This window comes from Indicator indicator, chromosome 30 (genome assembly GCF_027791375.1).
Source record: "Indicator indicator isolate 239-I01 chromosome 30, UM_Iind_1.1, whole genome shotgun sequence".
NCBI classification, from domain to species: domain Eukaryota; kingdom Metazoa; phylum Chordata; class Aves; order Piciformes; family Indicatoridae; genus Indicator; species Indicator indicator.
The window spans coordinates 3,079,052-3,101,805 of record NC_072039.1 but is presented as its reverse complement, the minus strand read 5'-3'; the positions used below and the strand labels follow the sequence as shown (position 1 = coordinate 3,101,805).

The 22,754-nt window shown below is 39.2% G+C and overlaps 1 protein-coding gene across 1 annotated transcript in view; it reads left to right on the top strand.

The window, feature by feature from the left end:
* Window positions 1–22,754, top strand: part of BRIP1 (BRCA1 interacting helicase 1) — a 105,262-nt gene that overhangs the window by 21,960 nt on the left and 60,548 nt on the right. The window contains exons 14-15 of the mRNA XM_054394355.1: window positions 13,967–14,126; window positions 15,520–15,641. Of these exons, the coding sequence (XP_054250330.1) occupies window positions 13,967–14,126; window positions 15,520–15,641 (282 nt within the window). The remainder of the gene's footprint in view (window positions 1–13,966; window positions 14,127–15,519; window positions 15,642–22,754) is intronic.

Below are 22,754 nucleotides of genomic sequence, written 5' to 3'. Positions count from 1 at the left end.
CTGATTTCCTCCCTAGTGAAAAGCTTGTTTTAAGAACTTTGAGACAGTAAAATGACAATGTCCAGATAAGAGATAAACATTCCACAGTGTCTTTTTGCTTGTAATGCCTGTGGAGGGAAAATTGCAAACCATTAGGTTTGTGCAGTGAAAAGGTGAATTTGAAATTAAGTAGGAAAATAGTTGTTTGCACCACAGATGGTTGCTCCCTAGTGCAGTCTTGCTGACTGCACAGTGCTTGTGTGAGGAGTTCTCTGGGGAAGATGACTGGGTGCCCTGAAATTGCTTACATTTTGCTGTTAGGTGTATTTAAGCAGGGATAAATTCTTTATCAAGAGTGATATTCTCCTTGATATGCTTGTTTTGCAGCTGTAAGAGTACCTTGAGGAAGAGAGATACTCCTATGTGTAAATATTTGCAGGATGTAGGGATCTGTTCACACCAAGTATGCTTTATGACAGAATTTTTTCTTTGAAGTTACATAAACATGAGCTGTCTGCATAATTTTGAGGTTAGAGATTGTAATTTACACTGTTACAGCTTTAAAATGATCCAACAAACAATGTTTCAGAGAGTCACCTGATTTTAGATGGTTTAACTATGGCTGAGGGCAGCCATCACATTCTTTGGGATGGGAAGGCAGGAGGCCGTTAAACAGGCTGCCATATCAGGGGTGAGTTATGAAATAATTGTAAATTAATAATGATACTCACTTTCTGCACAGCATTTGCTTTCTGCTCTTGAGGGAAAAGCATTCTCTTACTCCAGAAGCTTTATTTGTTTGAGCCAAACAGCTGCAACGGTGCTGTTACAGTATGTAAGAAACCCTAAAAACAAGAAAAGACTTTAGGGAATAGAATTCTGTCATCCTTACTCTCTGAAATTTTGTGCAAGTACCTAACAATAAAAGTAGAGCAAAATGATGGAGGAGCAATTAAACAACACTTGCAAGGCATGCTCTGTTCCTTCCCTGCCACTAACAACTCTCCGCAATGTTCCCTAGAAGTTTTTGGGTATTTCTCAGGTGCTGCAGAGGGCTGAGGTAGGGCTCATGACACCAAAGTGACCCTTTGTGGTTTTTTTTTTCTTTGTCTTTGAAAAGAAAGGCTTCTTGCCAGCTTCTAAAGCTGTGTCCTTCGCCTTACTCTGCTGAAAACGTTGGTGAAGTGATTTCTCTCTGATGGGGCATGAGTTTGGGAAAATACGATCTTAAATAAGCCAGATTCTAATGACTCAAACTATGCATTTCAACATTTGTACCTAATAAACCCTGATGCAGTTTTGTTTTACTTGTTGTCCACTGTTATTTCTTCATTGCTTGTTTTTCACTCTTACCCTGGTTGGTTTATCTCTGATCTTTATCTCAGATTCTTCATATTTTATGGGGTTTTTGTTCCCATTAATCATATACAATATCTCCTTTCAGTTTCATTCTCTACTTTTCCTTCACTTAAACATTTAAATGTCTGTAATATAAACTGCCTAGCTGTTGGGGCCCTCACATTCATCCAAAAGAACAATTTTTCAGGCTTGGTGTGCATTATCTGAGGTGTCTTCTGAGAGCTCCAATAGCTCCTGTAAATCTTACTCTGATTTCTGAAGTCTGCAATTTCCTTTTTTCCCGCTGACTTGGGCAGAGCAAAGGCGTGCATGTAAAATTCACTCTGCGACGGAAGATCTCAACCATTCCATCATGATGCTCTTTTCTCTGCCTCAGATGCTGAAGGCTGTTTTGTGGTGTCTGTTCAAATAGAGAACAGTAGTAGTGGAAGAAATATCGAGATCCAGGTACATAATCCTCCAATTCTGCTGGCAAACCTTCTCCTTTCATGTCAGCAATTCAATCAAGTTACTCCGCCAAACTAAATTTGAAGGTGGAGCTGGCAATTCACACCCGGCAAGATAATTATTGTCTAATTATAGAGGCTGAACAAACATCTCCTGGAAATAAGAAAGCCAGAACAGTGCTGAATTCTGCTCCAAAGCAAGAACTGAAGTTCTAAATTTTAGAGCTGATGTGTGGTTTTTTTGTAATGATTCATTAGAATGTTTTCACTTAGAATTTTTTAACCTCTCCAATTGTTTGGGTTTTGGGGTTAGGGTGTTTTTTTTTTTTCCCCACACTGCTTGGTTACCAATGGGTAATTCCACTTTTGACCATCCACATGTGTTACTCTCAAAGCAGGCCAAGAAAAATGTTGGCCTATATCAAAGATAAAATTTTATCTTTGGGGGATGATAACTGATGATCTGAACAGTTGCACAATATTTGTTTTCTTTCTTAAATAGTATGACAGATTGCTGGTTAAGGAATAATTTTCCTAGTTTCTGGGAAATTAGAGACAAGTCAAATATTAGATGTGCTTAGAGAAGTGGGAAGAAATGACCCTGCAGCTTGCTGCTGAATGGCGATGTTCTTCCTCCCTTTCCTTGTGATCGTTTGTGGGCTACTCTGAATTGTGTCAGCTGATTCAGATCTCCAGAACAAAGGAAAAGTTTTTATCCCTTTTTTTTTCTTCTTGTTAGTTTTCTCCCATCTTTGTGAACTGAGCTGGCTTGTCAGGAGGTCAAAGAAGTGTCAGAGATGGCTCAAGGGAAGAGATGATACTGCACACTTAAGGAGGGAGCACGATCATCCCTTTTGCTGCTAGAACTCATTCTCAGGGATGAAACATTACTGTGCTTTTTAAAATATTTTTTTCAGTGATTTATCTTAATATGAGAAATTAAGGAAAGTAATATGGAAATTCTGATCTTTGTATGAACTGTGGTTTGTATTAGAGAGTTGTTAGTGCGAGATTGCAGTGTTGTAACTGAGTCTGCCTTTACTGCAAATTAACCAAATGAACTGGAGAGTTACTCAGGTGAATATTCTGGGTGAATGGAAATTTGGGTGAGGTGATATGAAAAGAATGAACTGTTCTGACTTCTCCTTCTGTGGAATCCCACAGAAGCTGGGGATGGAGGAGCTGTTGCTGTTTGTATGTACTACTTAGTGCAGTCAGACATTTTACACAGGGCCACTCCTCAAGTACACAACAGCAGCTGTGGCTGAGTGTTCTCACAGCTCCCTGCTGTTGGCTCAGGGGAAATTTCTAGGTGTGATTTGGGTCCCACCGTATCTTTTTGAATTACTGGCTGCAAAGAATGCACAAATACTCTTTCCATGGCTTACTGAACTGCTATGGTGACCAGCAAGGGACCTGCAATTATTCAGGTGCCCTGTGGCACTTGCTTTCTACATAGAGCAAATACACTTTCTGATAGCATCTGCACGGCATCTAAAGTAGAATCTGTAGCGACAGTTTGTGGCAGATTATTGGGTATTATGTCTAAAAACATTATATGCCACGCTGGTAGATGAGTGTTTTGCTTGTGAATTTCACACCCCGAGAGCTGTGCAGTTTAATATTTTATTATGCTGTTAGTTTAAATACCCTGAGCATTCAGCATCAGGAAAATAAACTGAAATTCTATTATTGTTTCTCACTTCTGAGCTCTGATGTGTTGAAGTGCTGCAAGCTGAATTGTTGTGTCTAGTTCACACATGCTCCAATTTCCATTGTAATTAACACTTTCTGCTTGCAGGTTTTTTCCTACCATTTAAGTAGTAACTGCATTGAAAATGAGTTTTTACAGTCAAGAGGTTTGCACTCTGTGAATGGCAGAATCCAAATAGTAAAGAACAGTTACAGTCCACATGTCTTCTTCCTCAAGAGCTTTTAATGAAGAGGAGAGAAATGGAATGGCAAACAGTAGTTATTAATAGGGAACAATATACATAACCAACATGATTTTTAAGTAGAAGGCATATCTTGCATAGGCTACTTTGCCATTCCTATCCTGAACCATTGCATCCTGCAGAGTTCCTGGCCCTTTTGGTACTTCTGAGAGGTTCACTGCCTGCTGTAGTAGAAATGTGGCTTCTCCATGTGTGAAAAACACTGTATATCAGATAGAATATACCTGAAAGCCTATATTTAGGTAGCATGTAACATCCAAGGATTTGAATATTAAATGTACTGCAGAAAACTTCTCCTTCATTGGCAAGTCAGGGAGCCTGTCAAACTGTGCCTTAGAAAAGCAAGCCTTAGCTGCTAATTGGGTAAGCAAGCTGCTTAGTGGTAAAATGTCATTATTGAGATGCTGTGTTCTAAAGAGAATTCATTGCATTTTGATTCAGTTCACATCTCTTTAAGGGACTGTTTTTAGCAGAAGTGTTTGGTAACAATTTGCACAAAACAAAACTTGGCTTACAAACAAGCTGCTTGATTTGTTGGTAGCCAAATCGCAGCCTGTCACACTTAAAACTTTTGTTTTCAGCTTCTTCCTCTTTTTGATCATGAGGTGAGAAGTTGTTTTCTTAAGATTCAGATATTCTGAAAGGTCTGTTTGTTCTTCTACAACAAAGGAAAGATTACAAACCATTCCAACACAGTAGGGAGAATGCTAATCTCTCTTAAAATTATATCACAACTGCTAGGTGTAAAATACCTTCTATATTTAAAAAAACGTTTTCTCTGTTAGTGTTAATTGAAGACTAAAAGCTAAATCTGTTACTTTCCCTCTCTTGGAGTCAGTTCTCCATGGCAGACATCTGCCTGCCCCCATTTACTGTGTGAGCACTGGTGGACTTGGTCGGCCTCGTGCCTAGGACTACACTGCACGTCTGCCTGAATCAGCTGTCCCAGATGGCACTGTGCTTCACTGTTGATGTGCCACTAAGACAACCTTGCCTCCTTTTTTTCTCTTTATTCTGGAATAAAAAAAAGAGGTCAAAGAAGCCTGAGCTTGGGTTTTGACTGGTGAAGAAGAGGATGGCAGTGCAAGATGCTTACTTCATTCATGAGCAGTTAATAATTTGAGGTTTGATTGCAGACCAGGATGTAAAAATGCTTTTTTTTAAAAAAAAAAAAAAAAGAAGTTTTTCTGGAGAGCTTTCTTTGCGTGAAGGATTGCTCTCTCACTGGAACCTGAAAGTGTAATGATAGCCTAGGGTGAATGTACAAGCAGTTCTTGTAACACAGAAAGCTGTTGTCTTGCTTAATTTTAAAACCACAAAAGAAACCTTGTTTTGAACCAGGTTGTTTCGAAACAGCTGTGACGGAGCTCAAAGAATGAATCCTTCAAAGGCTATCCAGACTGTTTTGTGGTAAAACATGTTGGGGGTTTGGGAAAAGATTTGCTATTTAAAAAAAAAAAAAAAAAAGCTTCTTTAACTGTGGAAGCAACATATTAACCATGTTATTCTAGAGTCTTTGGTGTGCAAAACATTTCATTTTTCATTACTGTTGTCGCCGTTCACATATTCCATTATTTAAGGAGGTTATTGAAAAATTGATGGTATGTTGGTACCAGAGAGACATCCTGTAGGCTGCAGTGTTGATTTATGGCACATGGAACACAGTTCAGTGCTTCAGTTTCCTGCTGGTGAGCGGCACTTTGTCATTGTCCCTAAAGAAAAATCATACCAGTGAAATCCCCTGTGTTTCCCCCAAGCTGAGTGATGCATACTTTTTCTTTGAAAATTATTATGAATTATTCACCTTTTATTGTGCTGGAGTGTGCACATGGTGATCAGAATCTTGTTTTTAATACACAGTTTTTCACCATCTTTAGGGTTTAGTTTAATTATGTAGTTGAGATGCACAGTAGCTTTATCTGTTGGGGGTTTTTTCCCTTCCTTTTTTTTTCCCCCCTCCATGTTGTCTACCAAGCCTGCGTGAGCTAGCACAGATTTTTCCCCATGTTTCCTAGCAGAAGTAGGTATCTCAACATGAATCTTGGTCCTAAATGTTTGGTTTTCTTTCCTGTTTAACATTTTCTTTGAGAAAATAAGGATAGTACTTTTAAACTTCAAAAGCCACTTTTCCCACACAAGCTCTTGAAGATTGGATCTGGTTTTGAAGTTGGAATCTTCAAGCTCATTTTCTGTTGCAAAGAAATGGTAAGAGAGAGCTCTAGGTAAAATATCCGTTGAAATAGCATGCAGATTGCCAACTAAGGGCAGCTTTCTCCTGGGACTCATGTTGAGGAGGGACACCATGATACAGAGCACCTGTTAGGAGATTTCAAAGGCTTTATGATCTTGCATCATAACTCTGGAAGAAATGGGAAATATCGGAATAAATCTGTGAGGGTCGAGGTCCCTTCACAGGTTTCTGGGTTCCATCTCCAGACTGTTGAAGTCTTTCAAATAAAACGGAACTTTTCCTGTAGAGCAACCTGCTGAGCATTGATCAGCCTCAGCAATTTTGGTTTAGTTTTGGATTCCCGATGATCTATGCAAGCCTAAGTTTTTAAAATTGCTTTCCTTTTACCTGCTTTTGCTTGAAAAGTAGGTGCTCTTATTTTAGGTACTTGATTTGGTTTTTGCTGTAACAGATGGTTAGGGTTAGCAGTTAAATACACATTAGAAAATCTTCCTCATCAGCTGAAAAGGAGAAGTTCTGAAAAAAAGTGAGGAATTAGACGAGTATGTGTTCTGGTCTAATTCCTTCACAATGTCTACTCTTATTCAGGACTTTTCTCAGGTCTTTCTACATTAAAATTCTTCTCTGCCTCATCTTCATCTTTTTTAAAACAAAGAAATCAAAGTCTCTGGAACATATTCTGTTCCCTTTGTTCTTTAATTATTAGCTTTTCAGTAGAATGCTTTTCCTTGATGGCAGAAAAAACATTTAGGAATTTATTTTAAATATATATTTTCTGTTTTACAGTTCTGGAACATTTCATTACAGAGGCTCTGTGACACTTTGGGAAAGGAAATAAGACTGAAATTGAGCTGGAGTTAGTACTCTGTAAACCAAGTCTGGTTCAAAAGAAAACTTCTTTGCCTTGCTAGTTGTAGCCCCATGATGACAGTAAATAGTTGGGGAAATGTGTAGTAGAGAGGAGGCATCGCCTCTCCTCAGTAAGAACAGCATCCTTGTGTGGCCTGTTTTCATGAAAATGTTGCATTAAATCAGTTCATTTTTTGACACATAAAGAAATGGTTTACCTGTGCACAAGTATTTATGTGGGCACTTGATATTTTTCTCCAGTTTCCTATTAACAGTGGGAATCAACATTCTGTTTGGAAAGTAGATTTTACTTTTCAGATGAAATGTAGGCACAGATACTTTCACGTTCCCTTACAATAAAATCTGCTAGAATTAGAAATGGAGAAAGTAGGATTTGAAGTTTAAAATACTCTTTTGTTTGTTTGTTTTGGTGAATAGATTCATTAGTATTTGGTATCACCTGAGCCATTCAAAAGAAGGAATTTGGAATATCTGCTTCTATGATGCCAGACACCTACTGTAAACACGAGGAGGTTTCTGTGAATCAGTCTATTGCTTAACCTTTCATGAATATCTAATTCAGTGTAAACAACTGCTTAAATAATTCAGTGGACTAAGTTATTCTTGGCTGGCATAGTCCCAGCCCAGTGCAGTGCAAATGTCTGGGTGTCAAGCAAAATTGAGGTGTTTTGTTGTTGTTTGTTGTTTTTTTTTTTTTCCCCCCCTTTTTGGTAAGTAATATGGTTAAGACTAAAACCACCACTCAAAAAGCAGACAGGTTAAGAAGGAAAAAAAAAAAAAAGATGAAATGTAAATTAACTCTGCCAGTTTGGTCAATGACTTGTGGCTAAAAGGTGAATATTCTGCAGTCCTTTTGAAAGCATGTGATATTTCTGGTGATGTTGATAAATGTTATTAAATTTCATTGCTTTCTTTTCATACCTGTGACCTTTTATTCTTGTTAAGGGACGCTGTGCTTTTTATAGTGCTCTTTTTAATAGATCTGGAATGCCATTCCAAATGTATTTTAAAGATTTGGATAACAGACATTAGATTTTATTGGTTGGTATAACCAAATATTTTCCCTCCCATTTTTGGAAGGAAACTCAGCTTTTTTTCTTCATAGAAATCCTTCCAGACAGGTCTCTCTTGCCCCTTCAGTCTTATATTCCCATTTCATTACTGTTTACTTTCTTTCTTCTACTGTTTCCTTTGTGTTCACTTTGGACCTCAAAGGCCTTTTGCTGTTGTTTTTTTAGGTCTTGTTTTAACTGAAGATGGAAATAGGATTGATTACTGATCCTGTGCCACCACACTGGCTTTGGAAACTGTTGTTTCTCCCAGACTGCAGAGTCCAGTAGTCCTGGAGGTCCATTACATATAGGATTCCAGGTCATTTAGTATGGAGGCTTGGCAACCCTTTTAGTTCAGTTGGGGCTATTTAGACTGGAGAAGAGAAGGCTGAGAGAGGATCTTACAATGGGGACACTTCTTTTATGGTGAGGGTGAGCACTGAGGCAGGCTGCCCAGAGAGGTTGTAGAGTGTCCTTCTCTGAAGACTTTCTAAACCTACCTATATGTGTTCCTGTGTGGTCTGCCCTGGGTCATCTTGCTTTGGCAGGGGGGTTGGACTCAGTGATCTCTGGAGGTCCCTTCCAATCCCTAATATTCTATGATGCTGTGATTCAGAGGGCTGTCAAATAACATCTACCAATTCTGTGCTTTTACAAAACATCTTTAATTCCTGAAGAAGTTAGTTTAATACAAGGCTGTAGTACCAGTTTGTAAGTGATGTGAAATGAGCGGAGGGAGTCTGGCCAGATACATTCTCCAGGGCTGTTTTGAAATAACAAGAATTGAAGGCCACTGGTGTTTAAGCAATGTGCTAAATGCATTTATTTAATGTCTGAATGCATTTTGGGATTATCACTGATGTAGAGACAGTTCCATTCTTTTGTAACAGAAGCAGAATGTTCAAGCAGGTAATTAACCATCCTGCTGAACAGAGCTTTGAGACCAGAGTGAGTGTGAGTTGAACAAAAAGTTACAGCTGTAGCTAACCAGCTGACTCAGCAAAAAGGCATCATCCTGGAAGCTTATTAAAGGTAATGCAATACCTATGGAATTAGGTCTGTTATACAAACATCTGTGCCTTGAGATCAGCAGAGGATTATTTGAGTGGAAAGTATGATGTCCTTCATGCTAACAGCTGAAATTTGCAGAAGGATCTGTCAGAATGTATGGATTATTTTATGATTTTTTTGTTACCAAAAGGAAGAGAGGAGGCAGCTGATGCAGATACAGGTTGGGCTGTACTGTGATATGTAAAACACCCCTTTTATATTTTTACAGACAGTCCAAATGGTGGCAAACCTTAAGTGGTGAGACAAGAAAACTGCATTTCCTCTTGGCATTCTCTCTGACTGTAAGGGGTTTCAGTAGATGCAGAGGTAAAAAAGGCCTCTTATTTATTTGGATTTTACACCCATTTGGGTTTTCTTTTTCCTGTCATGATACAAGCACTGCACTGAAGCAAAAAAATTTGATAAAATTCAAATTTGGTGTCTGCACTCCTCTGCCTTCTCCATGCCACTGCCACCTCCTGCTGCTTAGATAAGATAAAAGTTTCACTGAAGGGCTGCATTACTCCATGTCTTGAAGCAAAACAGTTTATGAGCTCAGTGGAAGAGGAGAAGAGAGAATATACAGAAACTAATGTCTACTGTTACTAAAGAAGGTATAAATTATATTTACATCTAGTATAAAATCTAAAGAAAAGCTGTTTAAAATGTTAGGCACACTGCTGGTGAGGTCTGTCTTCAATAGCTTCATGAGGCACTGGAACAGGCGGCCCAGGGAAGCTGTGGATGCTCTCTCCCTGGAAGTGTTGAAGACCAAGTTGGATGAGACCTTGAGCAACCTGCTCTTTTGAAAGGTGTCCCTGTCCATGGCAGGCATGTTGGAACTAAATGATCTTTAAGCTTCCTTCCAACTCAAACCATTCTATGAATGCTGGTATTTGTATGCAGAATGTGCATTAATGGCCTGACACCGACATGTTGGTATAAGAGTTCAGCATTGCAGCAGCACTGCACATCTTTGTGTGTCACTTGCACATGGTGGTGGTTGGATTGTAACTTTGTTTTCTGCCAGCAACTGCCCTTTTAGTCCCAAGTGCAGCACAGCCCTCTTGGTTCTAGTGAAGCCAGTCCTGTTGCTCAGGCTGTGGGTGTCTTTTCCATTTGGGAAGTTTTGTGCTGACTGTGTGTGGAACTTCTATTTGACCCTTCAAACACGTTTCCAGCCCACTGGAGACACACTTTGATTTGAAGCAGTGCTTATTCAAAAAGAAAATTCTGGTAGCAAACACAGGAAGAGCTCTGCTTGGGAAAAGCCTTTTAGATCAATGGTAGCCCCTTGGGAATCTCTGACTTTTTGCACTAACAGTGGTGCCAATACTCTGATTTTTATTAAGAAGAACCTAATGGCTGTTTGCTTTCTCCCCTCAGCTACCCTTCAGGTCTGAATAACAATGAAAAATGGAACTTCATATCATTAAAAAAATATGACATAGCAACAAGATGAAAGAATACCAAAGTTTGGGGAAGTGGAGTTTTCAGTGTATAATGGCAGAGTTGCAAGGGGGTTACAAGGTCTTTGTGTAAATTTTGTGCACCTTGAAATACCTTTTGTTCAGTCATCAATAAATAAATGTCCAGGTAACAAATAACCCATGGGTTTAAGGTGCACAAGAAGATACAATTCTAACTGATAGTTATTATTAAGTAGTTAGTAGTTGTTAAACTAGCCAGTAAAAGCAGAATTATTTTACTCTGCTATCAGGTGCTGCTTGTCCTGTACTGCTCTAGAGCATCCTCTCATATTTTGAAGTGTTCCATTGCTTCCCCAAGCACATTTTGATGGATGGATTATTTTCATGATACTTTTTACTCTGCTGTCTGAGTGCAATCCTTTCATTATGTGAATCCATGCTGAAATATTTCAGGGATATTCTGTGTCAAGATATTTAGTGGCAGGTACTTGGGAGATAGGGAATTCTCAACCAAAAAAACCCAACTCACCATGTTGCTGTGTTTTCTGTTGGGCCCTCCCTCATCTCAGGTAATTGCTACTTCATTCCTGGGAGGTAATGAATACTGCAGAAAAAGTGAATCCCCAGCAATCTGATTTGCTGCAAGTTCACTTCTCAACTTGAAGATGCTGGAAATTACAACAAACTTGCCTTAGGGTAAAATACATTAAACAAATCATTGGTCTTCCTTTGTGACATGGGAAACCCCTAATGCAATTTTTGGCACTGCATAAAACAAAGTGACAAATGGAAAGGGGGCAAAGCTTTCCCTTCGTGGACAAAGGATGAGAGGATTTTGCCTAGGAGTGCTGCATAGTGGCAGGAGATGTTGAAACCAGTTTCCTCCTTTCCCAAACTTCAAGAGTGCTTCAAATCTGCCTAAAAATGGGATGCTGACAAAGGCAACTGTGCTCATGGTTTCTGTGGATCATAGCTTACAGGTGTCCTTAAATTGCAGAAAGGGGGGAAAAAAAGGAAAGAGCTATCAGAGAAAACATCCTTCAGTGCATGGGGAGATGACAGATTCTTTCTAACAAGATTTTCTGCTCTCCTGGAGGAAGACCATTTGTTAATAAACCATTTGAGAATCCATTTTTAAGGGATTTAATAAAATATACACAGATTGCCTTCCCCTGCAGAAACTATTATTCCCTTGAGTAGAAAAAGTGAGTGGTTATGGGCATTAGTGGTTGCTCCTGTGATTCCTGGCATTATATCTTGTTCCCATTTGCACTTTTTCAACCTGAAGTGAAATAATTTTTTATGAGAAACCTGCCCTTGATTCCTAGCTCTTAGGAGGTATGTGTGTGTTGTATATTTTATTTATTTGTATTCAGTCATGTCTATAATTCTCGTTGTTTTAGTGCCTGTCCATAGCATGGGGATTGTGTGTGTTTGCACATACTTGCCTGTGTACAAGAACATTCCCACATCAAGCAAACTCCATTCAAGGGAAACATAGAATCATCAAGGTTGGGAAAGGCCTTTAAAATGATCAAGTCCAACCATAGCCCAGCTACCCTGACCACTAAACTATATCCTGAAGTGCCACATCTGCATGATTTTTGAACACCTCAAGGGATGGCAACTCCACCGCTGCCTGGCCAGCCTGTCCCAACCCCTCACCACTTCCTCGTTAGTTTTGTAGGAGGAAGAAGGAAATCTAGAAAGGTAATAATATTACTGTTAGTGGCAGCTCTACCAGATCCCAAATGGATGTACTTAGAGGCATAATTTGTTAGATTCTTTTCTTTACCAGAATTATCTCTGTATCACATCCAAAACTGAAGGCAGAGGAGAGGCTGTGGATGGCAAGATGGACATTCATTGCTCCATCATAGTATTACGACCTTTTATATATAGAAAGAGATTAGAGCCAGGATGCTGGCAGGAAATGACAGAGCTGGTAGAGAAGGGGACAAACAGCAGGACAGACACATTTAGAAGAGCTGATTTATTCTCCAGTGACATTTGTTTGTGCAGGAAACTGCTCCTGCTGTTCATCACTTAATCTCTCTGTGCTTGCTTGGGAATGGTGGCATGTCAGTAGTAAGCAGGTGTAATTCCATGAGTAGAAGCTGGAAGAAAGCTGGAGAAAATTCAAGAATACCATAATATTTGTGCCCTCTGAACCACCTGAATAGGAACCAATCCAAATACTTAATGTCAGAGAATAACTTCAGCACTTTAATGCTGAGAACGTGAAATATGCAAGGTTCAGGTAAACAGTTTCCTAAACATTTGCAAACGGTTCTCCCTCCAAACTCAAATGTGGCAACAATTAGGAACCATTAGTTCTGCTTCACAGTCACACTTCAGCTGGGGATTGGTCATGGGACAGATCACTTTTGTAACAATCTGTCCTGGTTTTAACTCAGCTGGCAGCCCAGTTATAACAGAGATTTTCTCCTTCCTCCCATGGTGGTGGTGGTGTCCCAAGGATGTTTGAAACCCTCAAAAGGTGGATAAGTGTTCTCTTCTCTTTCGTTCATCAGTTGGATGTCACCACCTGGTATCCTAAGCCAACCCTAAGCAGCAGAGGAGGTTGTGCTAAGATGCAAAAATACTCTTGGAGTAAATTAGTGAACCAACACCAAACAGCTGATGAATTGAGTTTGTTAGAGCCAGTGAAATCTCTCAGGAATGGACTGCAGCAGAGGGAAGATGCTTTGGTGGGGGGGAGAATAAAAAGGCAAGAGGAAAGAGAAGAGTGAAAGTAACTATTTACTTCTGTCTACTGAACCAGATCTACTCAGTTCACTCTAAAGTGTGCCTTGCTTTTGTCTTGAGGGCACTGCTGAGCACCATCAGACAAAGCTGTCAGGTGAAGGAGCAGCTTTTTGGCTCCCTGGATTGATAAAATTCAGTCTAGAAACTGATGAGAAAAGGTCATGTGGTGACTGCTAACTGCTAAATGGCCTCTGTCTATCTGACTTCACTTTCTGTGGTAATTTGAGACTCTGTTTTTGGAGTGCAAAAACAGAGGATTGCACTAAAGCTTATTTACCTGCAAGGTTTGATGTGTACTGATTTGGAGTAAAATGTGCACAGGTCAGAATCTGGTAGTTCTAACAAAGCAGACAGGCCCTTTAAGAAGCAGAGGAGGGTGTTGATAAATCCTCCATCAATACCTCCTTCCTCAACTTATCTTTGTCCATTTTATACTGTTGTTGAAATTTAAGATGTAAAGGCTTGTTTTAAAGTAATTTAGAATTTGCTTCCAGTCTTACTTGGTAATCAGAAAACCAGGTAATCTCCATTTTATTTGGATGACATTCCTCTTGCTTTGAGGAACACCAGAAGATGCACTTCAGTGAGTTCTGTCATTGATTTAGAGAGTATTGCTTTGGCAACTCAATCTCCACAGGTTTTAATTAGCAAACTCTGGCAGCCATCATGATTAGAAAGTGTTGCAGAGCTGTGGAACAGTGTAGGGGAGGGAAAGTTGTATTCATAAATCCAGAACCTGACTACCATAATTTCACTAAAACAGGTGTCTTGGTGTGCTTTATTTGAACAGCCCCAGTGACTGACCTTTTGTGACAGTGATAGGCCTTTTGTTACAGCTCTGCTGGATTTCTCTGCTTGTTTGCAGCTGCTGGACAAATTAAGGGATCGCTGGATGAGCACCGGCTTATGGAGGAACCTGGAGCTGGTGAAGACAGTGATTGCAGAGCCTCAAGGAGGGGCAAAGAGTGACTTTGATGAGCTGCTGAGACTCTACTATGATGCAATAAAATGTAAAGGAGAACGAGGTATGTTCTGCAGACACAGAAAAGAGTTGATGCAGACTCTGCAAGTTTAGGGGAAAAAAGGTTCTTAAAATGCCTGACAATTAGAATAAGGTATGGAGAAACAGAGAAAATAACCTCAGTTTAACAAAGTGCTGTGATAACTGAGGAAGATTAACTGCTATGTATATTGTTGAGGATATGGGCAAGTACAGAATGATGTTTAAGCCTAATAGTGAAGTTCCAAAGGCAGTGAGCTGTGTAGCAATGTATAGTTGTGTGCCCCACAGGACTCAAAGTGGCTTCCCAAAGAATCCAACTTACACTACATTGCATAATTGTCATTTACCAGCTTTTATGGCAGCCACCGTAGGATTTCACTTCAAAATATTTAAATATTAGTATAGAGAATAAATAATGATAGTATGTCAAAAAAGTATAGAGAATAAAGAATGATGGTATCTCAAAAATAAGTAGCATGATTCTTGGAGTGCAAAATTCAAGGTCTAAAAAGTTTGTTGTAGATATTTCTGATTCATGCATAATGAAGTGTCACTCTATTGTATAGAATCATGGAATGGCTTAGGTTGGCAGGGACCTTAGAGATCATCTACTCCAACCTCCCTGCCATGGGCAAAGACACCTCGCAATTAGACTTGACTGCTCAAGGCCTCGTTTAACCTGGTCATGAACACCATCAGGGGGGAGGGATCCACAGCCTCCCTGGGCACCCTGTTTCAGAGTCTCACCACCCCTGTATGAAGAACTTCTTCATAAGATCCAGTCTGAACCTACTCACCCTGAGCTTCAAACCGTTCTCCCTTGTCCTGTCTCTAGACACCCTTATGAAAAGTTCCTCTCTAGCCTTCCTGTAGGATCTCTTCAGGTATTGGAAGGCAGCTCTAAGGTCCCCCCAGAGTTTTCTCCAAGCTGAACACCCCCAGCTCCCTCAACCTATCCTCATAGCAGAGGTACTCCAGCTCTTGGATCATCTTTGTGACCCTCCTCTGGACTTGCTCTGTGTCCATCTTATGCTGGGGACACCAGAACTGGGTGGAGTATTTGAGGTGGGGTCTCACCAAAGCAGAGTTAAAACGGCACGATTCCCTCTCTTGCCCTTCTGGCCACGCTCCTCTTATTGCAGCCTAGGACATGATTTGCCTTCAGTGCTGCTGGAGTGCACTGTGCATATAGTGCAAGGTTAATTTGCTAGTTGATATTTAGAATCACAGTATTAGTGATTGAAGTGAAGTGAAGCTCATCCCTCTAGCAAAGTCTATGTTTCTATACCCATTCCAGACTGCTACACAGTCTATTCTGCTGTACTATGTTTAGTGTTTTAAAGATGTTGCTGGAACTTTCTTCTGATACTCAGTTTACTGCTGGGAATGATTTGTGTATCTCTGGCTTGTTCAAGATGGAGCACTCCTTATAGCTGTATGCAGAGGAAAAGTTAGTGAAGGCTTGGATTTCTGTGATGAGAATGCCCGGGCAGTTATAACCATAGGGATTCCATTCCCAAACGTGAAAGACCTCCAGGTAGGACATCAATTGAAAGAGTTGTGCTTGATGTTTATGTCATGTTTAAAAAACACCAAATGTGCACTAAATATTTTTCTGCTCAGCGTTTAGTCTTGACTCCCCTCAATCCCTTTTGAATTCTTGGAGTTAACTGCTACACAGGTAAGAGAAGGAACAGCACAGCAGGTCTTGTGGACTCATTGATGCCATTCCAAGGAGACAGATGTTCATGGATATCATGCTAGATGTAATTTAAATGTTTGTCTGACATTTCTAGTAAAGCCTGTTGCACTGTTAAAATGTTTGTTAACTTCAGATTCTGCCAAGCAACCTTTTTCCATATACACTTGCCTGTTCCATACACCAAAACCTATGTCATCTGTATAGAAATGAAGTAAATTCCTGACTTTTTGCTGTTGTGGGACATTTGGTTGTGAGCGTCTAGGATAAACACCAGGACAATACTACATTAATAAGGCTTTCAGACTGATCAAAAGGTGATTTCAAAAAACAGGTTGAAAGATAAAGATGGTTATAGTGTAAAGTGATAACATAATGAAGAACATTTCACACACTAGCTCATTGCACTCTACCACCATTCCAATCCTCATTGTCTTCTTCAATGGAACTGTGTATGACACTTCCCACTTGGAGTGGAATTGTAAACCTTATCCAAGCTAGTGCTGCTTTATTAACTTGTAATTTTCAGGTATGAAACAATGACATAACAGAACCTCCTCCTGAATACTGAGGAAATCACTACTTTGATAATTCAAGCTTGATTTAACCTCAGGCAAAAACTTCTAAATGCCTTCTAAAAATAGTATTTTGAAGTGCCTCCAATTAAAGAAGCTTGGGACTATTTGTGCTTTTCAGCAGGTGGCCCAAGTAGCATCCTGTTGCTTGCACTGCTGTGCAGTTACCCACATCAACACTTCCTTCTGACTCCCACAGGCCTTTCTTATTGACAGATGATGTTCCATTAAAATAGGCACTTCATAGTGAAGCCAGGAAAAGAAAGCCAGGGAATATGGAAAAGTGTTTTTCTAGGCTTTCTTTCCATTTACTGTAAAAGAACCTTTACTTCTGTCTAGTTTGTAAGACCACTTATTTTTCCAGTGGTCTGTGCAAGCCGCTTACGTAGTCTCCCAGTTGCTGGCACACTTCTTCCAGTGATAATAGTCACTGTCACTGCTTTGTCTTATGGGTACCTTTGAGAGCTTTTTGGGACTGCTCTGTGAAGCTATGAAGCTGTGCGAAGTATCCCAGAATAAATAAATAGCAGGAACAGCTGGATTCTGGTTAATAGCGATGCCAAATCAAACAAGAAAATCATAGGTTCACACTTGAAAGCCCAAACAGACTCAGCTTTGGGTTTAGAGATGTGTTCTGAGCTTAAGTGAACAACCAAAGACTTCTTTGTTGTCTGTAGCTTGTGCCTAATTACAGCCTTGCTGGAAAAACCCACATCCTACTAGGACTTGTAAGGTTCTATTAGTGGTGGCTGCCTAGTGCAAGGTTCTCTCAGTGTTTGCATAACTTCCTTGAGGCACTTATTCAGCCGTGATATTTTTGTCTTACTAAAGTATAATACACTGCATTTCAGTATAGAAACATTTACATTCAAAGAATGCTTAGCACTCTTCCTAGAGTTAGAAATGCTTTATTTTAGAAGGATATGCTGTGAAATGATCTTTTGGAAATACTTGGTCTGTAGTAGGGCATTTACTCCAGATGCTTTCCAGAAAAATAGTTATTTTGTGTTCTAAATGATAGAAAATTCAATTGAAGAGGATATGTCAGAGGTGAATTATGCTCACAGTGGATTATGTTCCTTAGGATTAAAACATAGTGTATTTGATTTTACCTTGTGTTCAACCAGATATGGCATATAACACAATCACAAGCAGAACATCCCATTACTGATAGCTAAATTCCAACAAATCACTGTTGTGTGCAACTATTTTTTTTTTAATTAGACTGAAGAAAAACCTCTAAATTTTTAAGTAGGGATAGGGACAGTAGCTGCCAAATTGCAAGCATCTAAAGGTTTGAGTGAATATATTTAGCTATGGTAATGCACAAAGCACTGCAGTGATCAATTCTAGATGAGAGAAGGGCACGCACCAGTCTCTTAGCATCAGGTTTGAGCTGTTTGGTGGATGGCAGTGCTCCTAGAATAGAGCTGGAGGAAGCTGGGTTTGTGGTAAACGTGTCTTTTGCTCAAGAACTTGGACCCAAAACAACAGCCAGCTAGCAGTAATTCCTTTACACTGAATCTTGTTTTGTTTTGTCCAAGGCTTTGGGTTTATCAGAGACCTCCGAAAGTTTTGGTTTAATGTATGTTTCTTTACCAGTTGAGCTCAATTGCATAAAGAGGGATAAAGTGGAGGTTTGCCACTCTCTTCCCTGTGGAATATTAATTAGTAGCTTTGTAGAAATGTAAGCATAGCTACAAAAGAGATTTGGAAGATTAAGCATTTTTTTCAGTGGCACATAAGCTCAGGAAAGGAATTGGAATTCAATTTTTAAGGAAAACTGGCTGTTTATAGTGAAGATTGGTGTGTAAAATTAAAAACTTAAGAGGGAAGGGGAGGCAAAATGGGACCATGACACCAATTTTCACCTGAAACTGTTCATTTTGTGTCTTTCTGGGAGAGCTGATCCAATGGTATTGCTTCTCAGAATGGAATGGACCAAATGTATTATAAAAGGGTCCAAAAAAGTAAATTATATATTTAAAACGTGTTGTTAACTTCATTAAAAATCCCATTGGTTTTCTATTGTCTGGGGGTATTAATAAATACAAATTGTTATACATTAATTCAGTCCCTTTAGGCCAATAGACCTGACCTGAACATTAGACACTTTACTATAATATTCTTTTAAGTGCTTTGGAGTGATCTCCAGTGAGTAAATCTTTCTAGAATTGAAGGAATATTCATTTGTCAATAAGGGGGAAAAAAAAGGTGCATGAAATTGGTAGCAATTGGAAGGGATGCTATAAACCATGCTCAGACTTCAATCCTTTGGAACTGAGATGGAAAAAGAGTTGGGTTTTAAGGTGAAAGTTGGTGATCAAATACTTCTTGCATTAAACAACAGATTTTGTCTGTGATACAATTATCAGGAAGAATGTTTGCAACATTCCAATATCCTTCCCTATTCAGGATTGTTTTTAAATGTCATCATATTGAGAAGTTGTCATCATATTAAGAAGATAAAACTTCTCCCTTTCAAGAATCAACTGAGTGACTTTTAGCATGGCTGATTTTATTTTAAATGTTTCTTCTCATTAAATGTTGGGTTGTTATTTCTCTTTTTCCTGTTTGAATTCTTTTTGTCTCCTGGTAATTTTCTCCTGGGGTTGGAAGACTCCAGATTTTTCAGCTTTAGAGGACACTGTACAATTTATTTTTTCTTGTAGGATTTTTGGGATACATTAAGTTCCCAAAGAAAACAGTTGAAGTCTACAGGATGGCTCTAATATTTGCTGTTATGTTACAGTGGGTTAATGTTTCTTTAGATTTTATAGACTAACCAGAAAAATGATTAAAAGCTGGAAATTTTCAAACTTCCAGCTTTGAAGTTTTGGGAGGATTTTGAGTTTGGAGCTGATAGAATAAAATTCCAAGCACAGTGACACAAGTCAGGTTAGACCTAGACAGATAGAGGGACATCTGCCTTCTTTACCTAGCAATAGGTGCTTGGTAGATAGACTGGATGAAGGGCCTGCTAAGATGATTAGTAATGGTGACCCTTAAAAAACAGGAAATGCAAATGATTAACAAGTCCCTGGGAATATCTATGAATGATATGCTTCTGGGATTGGTTGAAATCACTAAAGTGCTCCACTTCTACATGAAAATACACTTCCATGTCTGCTTTTTGGTTTAATTTAAGTCCTCATAAGGCACAATTCCATAACCCCTTACTCCTGCACGTAGCTTTTGCTCGTGTGAGTAATCCCTTTAATGCTCCTAGGACTGTGCACAATCATAAGGGTTTGCAGAATCATATCTTTGGAGACCAATATTTTATGCTGGCAGTTTGATGTTGGCTCATCTCCACTAATATTACTTGTCTGTGATCAACCTGCTTTCTAAATATGTTTTATGATTTGTAACTTGATGCTAATACCAGTGAACTGTAATATTAGAGAACATAAATAATGTGACAGAACAAGATGTGTAATCCCAAATCCATGTTATCTGATGCTAACATACTATTAATTAACTTCTCTCATACATTTTGAATTGTAGCCTTTTGGATCCAGCCATCAGTCTTTACCCAGACAAGAAACTCACTGTCAAGTGTGATGTATAATATCCCATTTTATTTTCTCCATATGTTTGTGCTAAATATATTCCACAACTTCTGGCATTACATGGCTATCATTTGGTCTCCTCAAGTAACTGCTTGCCTTTATAAGTCACATTGTTTTCTGTGGAGTCTTTGAGGACTATCATTTAGTTTAGCTTCAACTATTTTAGGCACATAGTATCCTACCTTCACTCATTTTCACAAAGAGAAGTGTCTAAAACACTCTGTCAGTGTCAGGGAGAACGAAACAACTAAGACTCAGAAGTGTACTTGGTAATAAACAATACAGATTTAAGAAAAAGAGGCCAACCCCCCAAATTCTGTGTTATTGAAAACAGTTTCGTATTGCTGAAGAGTCAGATTGCTAAAGCAAAATATATAAAAGCAAAGTTAAAGTATTGCTTAAAGCTGTGGTACTCTCAATGGTAGGGTTTGGCTCGAATAAAGCAGGAAAATTTATTCCAGAGCCAAAAATGACTTCTTTGGCTGTGACCAGGATTTCCTCTGCCCACCTCTGGGACCTAAAACTGGAGGTAGGAAAATCTGATTTTGAAGCCAAGTGTGACTTGTTTAGTTCAAGTCATAATTTACTGTTCTTACCTTGGGGATCTGAAATAAAGAAACTCGCTATGAAATGTTGATAATAGGCAACTCTGAAGTGCAAGCATTAAGCTAACTTTCCCAGAGAGCATTTCTTCACTTCCACCTTTCCAGATGCTTTTGATCGTGGTACAGTAGAGTGTACTTAATCATGGGAACGGCAAAGAGAGCTTGACCAGAATACAGAGGGAAATGCAGTGAAACTCTTTTCACGTCAGTAGAAGTGCAAGGAAAATAAACTTGATAAGGGAAGGCTTTCTGTGCAGTGGCACTGCTGGGGAGCTGTAGCTGAGTTGGCCATTAATGAGAAGGATCTCCCATACCTGCTGCAGGGTGAATGTGAGCTACCATGGCAGATACTTTCTTTATTGTTTCTAGCAACAGAATTTGTGAAACACGACTGAAGACATCATTTCAATTACGATTTTCTGGGCTGTGTGGAACTTAACGATGAAAAGAGTTTGCATCTATCTGGCTGAATTTTCTCTCTCCTGTCTTGAGAGCTCAACAAACTGAGCTATTTTAATCATAGAATGCCAGGTGGGAAGGGACCTCAAGGATCATCTGGTCCAACCTTCCTAGGTAACAGAAAAAGAAATACCCCAATATCCATGAGCTGCTTCTTCCAACATTTTATTTCAGAATAATGACATTCTTCAAAATATTTAAGTTAATTTTTAGTCCTTGTGACAGTTTTTAAGTCTACATGTTTTTTCTCCACTGAAAGAAGAAAGCATCTTGTGCAGGCTAAGTGTTGCTGAAATCATTCATTTCTTGCTTACTATATTCTAGGAAAAGAAACATTTCCAAGGAAATTACTGTTGGATGCTTAACGTAAATTTAGAAACATAGCAGGCACTGTATGAATTTTGTTGTAGCTTTGCATCACTTACAAAATATTTTCACTTACTCAAAATCCTATTTGAAACTATGGGCCCGCTTGTACAGAAAAATGAGGTTTTATGGGGAGATCATTGTTGTGTTTATCTTTAGTAGATGTTGCAAATTCCCTGTGAAGTTCAGAATTTCTTTTAGAGGTAGAGGACTGACTACTGACTGTTCTGGTACTTACTGTTTTGTGCAGGCTGAATGTTTCTGAGCAACTTTGCCACAACTTTCCAGCCAAGTCTGACATTCATTGTGAAAGCCTTGAGAACACCCTGGGTGCTGGCATTGTCTGTGTGGTTTCACTGTTTGTAAGAAGTGATTAATTTGTTTGTTTTGATTGTCTCTGTCAGTGGCTGTCTAAACCCCAACTGCTTTAGTTTTCTTCTTCATTTATTATTGTGAAAAAAAAAACCAACAATAACAATTCCAAATATAAAGTGGGGAGCAGAAAAACATTTGTGGAACTTTTACAGGAAAACTGAACATCGTGGTGTGTTATTTATGGAATGTTCTCTGGGAGGCAAATACTGACCAGGGTAAAAGTGCAGTGTGTTTGTATATCTACCCACACACACACTTGTCTTTCTTCCATGCTCCACTTCATACCTAAGTTTATTTTGTATTTCAATTGCAAAGTAGCTTTTTGAAACAACTTAAGGATGTAAATAAGAAATACACTTGCAGCACTGCCTTGTACAATGTTGTGCAGCAAGCCTCTGGATGTTAAATAGCAATTATGGTGACAATGTGCTTCTAAATTTTGGGATTACCAAGCCAGCATTGTTCTTGTCTTGCAGCAGTACTCTAACTTACTGCAGTCTGCTGTGAAACTGCTTACTGAGGGGTAATGCAGTGTGCAGGATCATATCGTAACAAGGTGACTGGCTGGATGCTGCAGATCTCCATCACATTTTTTTTTCCCTTCTCCCAAAAGGAAAGTGTCAGGAGGTGCAGCTACCTGTGTGATAAAAAACCCAAGCAGTGCAGACAATGTCTGGTGGTCTGACAATTTCTTACATTGATGTGAAGCAGTAACATAACTTAAAAGCTTTTTACTTCCCATTTTTCCAGAAATAGGAGTGGTTGTAAAAATTCCAAGCCATCCAACAGAAACTGTACTAATTAAGGAAAAAAAAAAAACAACATTGACAAGGGCTTAATTTGTGGGAAAATCCTGTGGAACACAGTGTTACTGTAGCTGAGAAAGGTAACATTTCAGTTCAGCTTCACATGTAAGACCAGTGGCTGGCATTTCTCTTCTGCTGGTGCAAGGCTGATGTCAGTATGTTGGCACAGATCACAGAAATCATCCCTGATTAT